This window comes from Cervus elaphus, chromosome 4 (assembly GCF_910594005.1).
Source record: "Cervus elaphus chromosome 4, mCerEla1.1, whole genome shotgun sequence".
NCBI classification, from domain to species: domain Eukaryota; kingdom Metazoa; phylum Chordata; class Mammalia; order Artiodactyla; family Cervidae; genus Cervus; species Cervus elaphus.
Genome location: NC_057818.1, coordinates 2677185 through 2684619, shown reverse-complemented (window position 1 = coordinate 2684619; position 7435 = coordinate 2677185). Strand labels below are relative to the sequence as shown.

At 42.9% G+C, this 7435-nt stretch overlaps 1 protein-coding gene across 1 annotated transcript; it reads right to left on the bottom strand.

The window, feature by feature from the left end:
* Positions 1 to 575: 575 nt before the first annotated feature.
* Positions 576 to 1518, bottom strand: LOC122691464 (ferritin heavy chain-like). The gene has a single exon (XM_043898002.1). The coding sequence runs from the start codon at positions 1305 to 1307 to the stop codon at positions 762 to 764; it is 546 nt and encodes a 181-aa protein (XP_043753937.1). The 5' UTR covers positions 1308 to 1518; the 3' UTR covers positions 576 to 761.
* Between the last annotated feature and the right edge of the window lie 5917 nt (positions 1519 to 7435).

Below are 7435 nucleotides of genomic sequence, written 5' to 3'. Positions count from 1 at the left end.
ACTCTACAGTGATTTTGGAAACCGCCAAAATAGTCTCTCACTGTTTCCATTGTTTCCCCATCTGTTTGCCTTGAAGTAATGGGGTCAAATGCCATGATCTTAGTTCTGAATGTTGAGTTTCAATCTCCTCTCTCACTTTCATTAAGAGACTCTTTAGTTCTTCACTTTCTGCCATAAGTGTGGTGTCCTCTGTGAATCTGAGGCTATTGATAATTCTCCCAGCAATCTTCATTCCAGCTAGTGCCTCATCAGTCTGCATTTCACATGATGTATTCTGCATATAAGTTAAATAAACAAGGTGACAATATGCAGCCTTAATGTACTCCTTTCCCAATTTGGAACCAATCTGTTGGTCCATGTCCAGCTCTAATTTTTGCTTCTTGGCCTGCATACAAATTTCTCAGGAGGCAGGTCAGGTGGTCTGGTATTCCCATCTCTTGAAGGATTTTCCACAGTTTGTTGTAGTCCACACAGTCATAGGCTTTGGCATAGTCAATAAAGCAGAAGTAGATGTTTTTCTGGAACTCTTTTGCTTTTTAGATGATCCAACAGATGTTGGCAACTTGATCTCTTTTCCTCTGCCTTTTTTTTTTTTTTTTTGGGTACCAAATTACTTTATTTGAAGGAATGGTACTAAAGAAAGAACTTAAGTAGATGTTTTGTTACAACTTATAGAAAAGGTGAAGGTAACCCAAATATGCATGCACTGCCTTGGTGACCAGAGGAGTCACCCCTGTGGCTGTGGGAAGCCAGCCTGAGGCTTAGCTCTCACTGTGTCCCAGGGTGTGCTTGTCAAAGAGGTGCTCTGCCATGCCAGATCCAGGGGCCCCCATCTTGCGCAGGTTGGTTACATGGTCACCCAATTCTTTGATGGCTTCCACCTGCTCATTCAGGTAATGAGTCTCAATGAAATCACACAGATGGGGATCATTTTTTTCAGTGGCCAGTTTGTGCAGTTCCAGTAGTGATTGATTCACACTTCTTTCCAAGCACAGCGCACATTCCATTGCATTCAGCCCATTCTCCCAGTCATCACGGTCTGGTTTCTTGATATCCTGAAGGAAGATTCGGCTGCCTCGCTGGTTCTGCAGCTTCATTGGTCTCTCAGCATGTTCCCTCTCCTCATGAGATTGGTGAAGAAAGTACTTGGCAAAGTTCTTCAAAGCCACATCATCGCGGTCAAAATAGTAGGACATGGACAGGTACACATAGGAGGCGTAGAGCTCCAGGTTGATCTGGCGGTTGATGGCGGCCTCCGAGTCCTGGTGGTAGTTCTGGCGCACCTGCGAGGGGGATGCGGTCGTCATGGCGGGCGGATGAGAAGGGGCGGTGGCGGCGACGGCGACGGCTGCGCTGCGCTGGAGCGGCGGCGGGGACCTTGGGCCGGTCGGAGGGTGTTGTCAAGTGGGGCCGAGGGCTGGCTCTGAGTAGCCTGCCGGGGCTGGGGGGTGGACGAGCAGCCGGGTTCCGTTCAAGCACTGTTGAAGCAGGAAACCGCGGCAACTCTCCGCGAAGACTGTCTCTGCCTTTTCTAAATACAGCTTGAACATCTGGAAATTCACAGTTCATGTACTGTTGAAGTCTGGCTTGGAGAATTTTGAGCATTATTTTGCTAGTGTGTGAGATGAGTGCAATTGTGTGGTAGTTTGGACATTTTTGGCATTTCCTTTCTTTGGGATTGGAATGAAAACTGGCCTTTTCCAGTCCTGTGGCCACTGCTGAGTTTTCCAAATTTGCTGGCATATTGAGTGCAGCACTTTCACAGCATCATCTTTTAAGATTTGAAACAGCTCAACTGGAATTCCATCACCTCCACTAGCTTTGTTCTTGCTGATGCTTCCTAAGGCCCACTTGACTTCACCAGGATGTCTGGTTCAAGGTGAGTGATCACACCCTCATGGTTATCTGGGTCATGAAGATCTTTTTTGTATAGTTCTTCTGTGTATTCTTGCCGCCTCTTCTTAATATCTTCTGCTTCTGTTAGGCCATTCCATTTGTGTCCTTTATTGTGCCCATCTTTGCATGAAATATTCCTTGGTATCTTTAATTTTCTTGAGGAGATCTCTATTCTTTCCCATTCTATTGTTTTTCTCTATTTCTCTGCATTTATCACTGAGGAAGGATCACTGATCTAGAACTGGACATCCTGGAGTGATGTATTACTCCAGGGACTTCAGAAGCATTAGTATGGACAAAGCTAGTGGAGGCGATGGAATTACAGTTGAGCTATTTCAAATCCTAAAAGATGATATTGTTAAAGTGCTGCATCAATATGTCAGCACATTTGGAAAAATAACAGTGGTCACAGGGCTGGAAAATTTAAGTTTTAATTCCACTTCCAAAGAAGGACAAAGCCAAGAAGTGTTCAAACTCCCATATAATTGTGGTCATTTCACATGGCAGCAAGGTAATGCTCGTAATCCTTCAAGTTAGGTTTCATCAGTACATGAACAGAGAATTTCCAGATGTGCAAGCTGGATTTGGAAAAGGCAGAGGAACTAGAGATCAAATTGCCAACATCTGTTGGATCATAGAAAAAGCAAGAAAATTCCAGAATAAAATCTACTTCTGCTTCACTGACTATTGTGAAGACTTTGATCACAACAAGCCTACGTAGATCACAACAACCTGGAAAATTCTTAATGAGATGGGACTACCAGACCACCTTGCCTGCGTCCTGAAAATCCTGTATGTAGGACAAGAAATAACAGTTAGAACTGGTCATAAAACAATGAACTGGTTCCAGACTGGGAAAGGAGTACATCAAGGATGTATATTGGCTCCCTGCTTATTTAACTTCTATGCAGAGTACATCATAGGAAATACTGGGCTGGTTGAAGCTCAAACTGGAATCAGATTGCCAGGAGAAATAACAAGAACCTCAGAAATGCAGATGACACCACTCTAATGGCAGAAAATGAAGAGGGACCAAACAGCCTCTTTATGAAGATGAAAGAGGAGAGTGAAAAAACTGGCTTAAAATTCAACTTTCAGAAAACTAAGGTCATGGCATCCAGTTCCATCACTTCATGGCAAATAGATGGGGGAATAAAGGAAACAGTGATAGACTTTATTTTATTTGGCTTCAAAATCACTGTGGACAGTGACTGAAGCCATGAAATGAAAAGACGTTTGGTCCTTGGAAGAAAAGCTATGACAAACTTAGACAGTGTATTGAAAAGCAGAGACATTACTTTACTGACAAAAGTCTGTATAGTCAAAGTTATGGTTTTTCAAGTAGTCACCTATGGATGTGACAGTTGGACTATAAAGATGGCTGAGTGCCAAAGAATTGATGCTTTTGAACTGTGGTGTTGGAGAAGACTCTTGAGAGTCCATTGGACAGTAAGGAGATCCAACCAGTCCATCCTAAAGGAGATCAACACTGAATATTCATTTTAAGAACTGATGTTCAAACTGAAGCTCCGGTACTTTAGCCACTTGATGCGAGGAGCTGACTCATTAGAAAACACCCTCATGCTGGGAAAAAATTGAGGGCAGGAAGAGAAGGGGCAACAGAGGATGAGATGGTTAGATGGTATCACTGACTCAATAGATATGAGTTTGAGCAAACTCCAGGAGATAGTGAGGGACATGGAAACCTGGCATGCTGCAGTCACAAAGAGTTGGACATGACTGAGAGATTGAACAATAACAACAGTGTAACACACAGACTCTGGTTTTTGGTCACAGTCATCTGTGAACATTGACATTCACTGAGATGATCTCCATGATGCTACTGGCCTCTGGTCTTAGAAGCCTCTGCACTCTCCTGAGATGTGTGCAACTGGGGACACACTAAAACTTCAAGTAGCTCTCCTGCACTTTGTGTGTGTGCAGGAAACATAGGGTAGGGGTTTTCTGGGGCCTCACAATTAGACTTTGTCCACAATCACTCAGCTCTAATGCTGTCAAAAGGTGACATAGTTCTGGTGTTGAGGCTTCAGGATATGTGCTGCTTCCTTGGGCTCTGCTGGAAGTGTGGTACAGATCACCTAAGTTCTCAGCTCCTGGAACTTATCTAGAGCCTCATCTTCTTATCTTAAGGTATTCAACCTAGAGGATGATGTACCTTCAATGAGCACTCCCTCCCCGGCATCATGTTGCTTTACTTACCCTCCATTTCCTTTGCTATAGTTTCAAGGGTCTATTCTGAGGAGTGGAAACAGGAGAAGGGTAGGAAAAACTGGCCCTGAGGGCATGCTTATTTTTCCCAAATTTACTGTTATGGCATAAACTTTTGGCTGATGATCCCTCTAAAGTTCATTCTCTGAAACCAATATTTGTCTGTTCTGTATGTTTTCTATCTGCCCTTCACCCCTATGCTCTGGAAGGATGCCTTGTATGGGCTTTATCAGTGGGTGCCTCACCCTCTGGTTCCCAGCTGGTTTGGGACAGAAGGAGCACAAGCCGGACCTAAGGAAAGAAGAGTGTGGGAAGGTGGGTATTTCTATCCCCAGCTCCACCTTTGCCAGGTCACCATAGGCTGTCTAGGTCCCTTGACTGAGTATCTCCACTCCTGTCAAGTAGCCCTCTCTGCAAGGCTCTCTCTTCTGGCTTAGAGTGAGTGGTAAAGGTATCTTGGTGCTATTTGACGTGCATCTCCCCATACATTGTGGTCTTTCTGCACATTGCCTACACCTTCATAAACACCTCCTTTGGGTAAACTCCCTTTACCTTCAGTCCTCTGTTTGCCTGCCTCCTGCAGACCTCCTGGTGACACCCAGTCATCAGTTTCAACACCCTGATTTGATATCAAGAAGTGAGAATTGACTTTTCTTTCTCTTTGCTTCCTATAACAATCTTTTCCTAAGGTAATGGATCCTCTGGTCTAGTTTGAATTAGGAAATTAGTGGGGAAAAAAATGAGTGGTAAGGAGAGGCAAAAAAGATGAAAAAGGATTACCAGTCAAAAAAAAGGTTGGGCTTCACTGGTGGCTCAGTAGTAAATAATCCACCTACCACCGAGCAAGACAGGGGTTCCATCCTTGATCTGGGAAGAGCCCACATGCTTCAGAGCAACTATGCCTATGTGCCACAAATACTGAGCCTATTACCTAGAGCTAGGGGCTGCAACGACTTAAGCCCATGTGCTCTAGAGCCCATGCTCTACAACAAGAGAAGCCACCAATGTTAGAAGCCTGTGCACCACAGCTAGAGTAGACTCCACTCTCCACAACTAGAGAAAAGCCCATGTGTGTGTGCATGAGTGTGTGCTTAGACGCTTCAGTCCTGTCTGATTCTTTGCGACCCTATAGACCATAGCTCTCCAGGCTCTTCTGTCCATGGGATTCTCCAGGCAAGAATACTGGAACAAGTTGCCGTTTCCTTCTCCAGGGGGATCTTCCAACCCAGGGATCGAACCTAGGTCTTCTTCGTTGCAACCCAGGTCTTTACTGCAGGCAGATTCTTTACTGTCTAAGATACTAGGAGAGCCCAGAGAAAAGCTGAGGTAGCAACAAAGGCTCAGCAAAGCCAAAAATAAATAAATTAATAAAATAAAAAAATTATTTTTTTTGTAAAAAAGAAAACATAGGTTAACATTTTAAATGAAGTTACCACTAGCTGATTCTTTGTTATTTTTTCATCAATAAGTGGGACTAGTTAGCTAAAGAAGAATATGGGATTTTTTGCCCTAAGCGAGCTATAACTTACTAAGTATAACAGTTGATATTTCAACTCTAAAATGTCCTATGCCAGAAAACTGTAGTCCAGAAAGGGAAAAATTAACTTACTTATTCAATGAAGTCCTCCCAAATAGTTCTTTTTTTTTTTTTTTTCCCCAAATAGTTCTTGAATACAGATTCTGTGCTAGTGCTAGAGATATGAAATTAACAAATTCCTACACTTTGGAAACAAACAGAGTCATGAAATAGGATCCTTGCAAACTAATCATACAATCACTCAAAATTCCTCTGTTAGACCTAGTATGTGCTGGCCTCAATACTAGGAACACAATCAGATATAATCTATGCCTTCAGAACTTGCTACCCAGTGATAAAATGGACATTGAGCAAATAATCACATTGAAGAAATGGAGCACATCCTCTATGATTAAAGACTTTAGTGGAGTTTCATAACCAAAGAAAAGCAGACTTACAGGACAGTATGGTGTTTGCAAAGTTCCTTTGGCGGGACTGAATTTGACATGGTGAATTTGAGGGACTGGAGTGGAAAGTTCAATATAGGGGGAAAGCCTAGGGACCCTGCAGGTCTTATAGGCTTTGTAATGAGTTCTATAACATGGTCAGTAGTAACAGAGTAATGTACGCTGTGTAGAGGGAACTTATTGAAGAGTAATACCCATATGAACAATCAGGAAAAAATCCATGGAGAGATAATTGGTTTTTAATGGATATTTTATCCCTCTCTCAACTGAGTATGAAAAAGTTCAGTCACTCAGTCGTGTCCAACTCTTTGGGACCCTGTGGACTGTAGACTACTAGGCTTCTCCATCCACGGGATAGAGTACTGGAGTGGGTTGCCACATTTTATCCCTCTCTCAGCTGAGTATAGTGAAAGGCATATGAATGATAGAGGACAGGGCATGTTCAGAAAAGTTCCTGTGACTAGGAGGGCTAAAAGTGGGGATAGAAGGTGAGGCTACAAGGGAGATATTTGAGGTCAGATTACAAGAACTTTCTATGTCAAGCTAGAGCAACCTGGAAGGAAGAATGTTCAAGCTTCTCTAAAGAGCAGTCAGCCAGTGACTGGGTAGGGTGGGGCCTAGGATTCAGGACCAGAGAGTAGTTTGTTCAACAACTTCCCTTTAAGAAGAGACCAAGGCATTTCTGACATCCTCTGATTCACTAGTAAGATTTGTAGACTCAGCCATCCCAGGCTTGAAGATTTCTGGTAGGTAATGAGCAGAGTGTAAGACGTGAAGTGTATGCATCATGATATGCCTGATTTTCAAGAGAAACAAAGAAGTTTATTTTAAGCTTAGAGAGAAAACCATGGGTTAGTTTCTTGACACTGCTTTAACAAATTATGATGTGGCTTAAAACAACAGAGAAGTATTGCCTTGCAATTCTAAACACCAAAAAATCCAAAATTAGAATTAGCCAGGCTATGATCTCTCCAGATGCTCTAGTGGAATATCTTTTCTTCTTCAAATTCCGGTGTGGCTCCAGATGTTCCTTGGCTAGTGGCAACATCACTTTAGTTTCTGTCTCTGTCTTAACATGGCCTTCCAGTCTTCTCTCTGTTTTTTCTTCTCTATGTGTCTCATAGAGAATATTTATTCTTGGATTTAGAGTCTACCAGTTAATCCAGGATAACCTACTTATTTTGAGAACCTTAACTTTATTACATCTCAGGACGTTTTTTTTCCAAATAAGGTCACATGCACAGGTTCTGGGGATTAGGATACGGACATCTTTTTAGGGACCACTGTTCAACCCGCTATGGGCTTCCCAGATGGCTCTAACGGTAAA

What these genes read in the sequence shown, in the direction of transcription:
- LOC122691464 (XM_043898002.1), bottom strand. Translation starts at nt 1,307, where the DNA reads ATGACGACCGCATCCCCCTCGCAGGTGCGCCAGAACTACCACCAGGAC.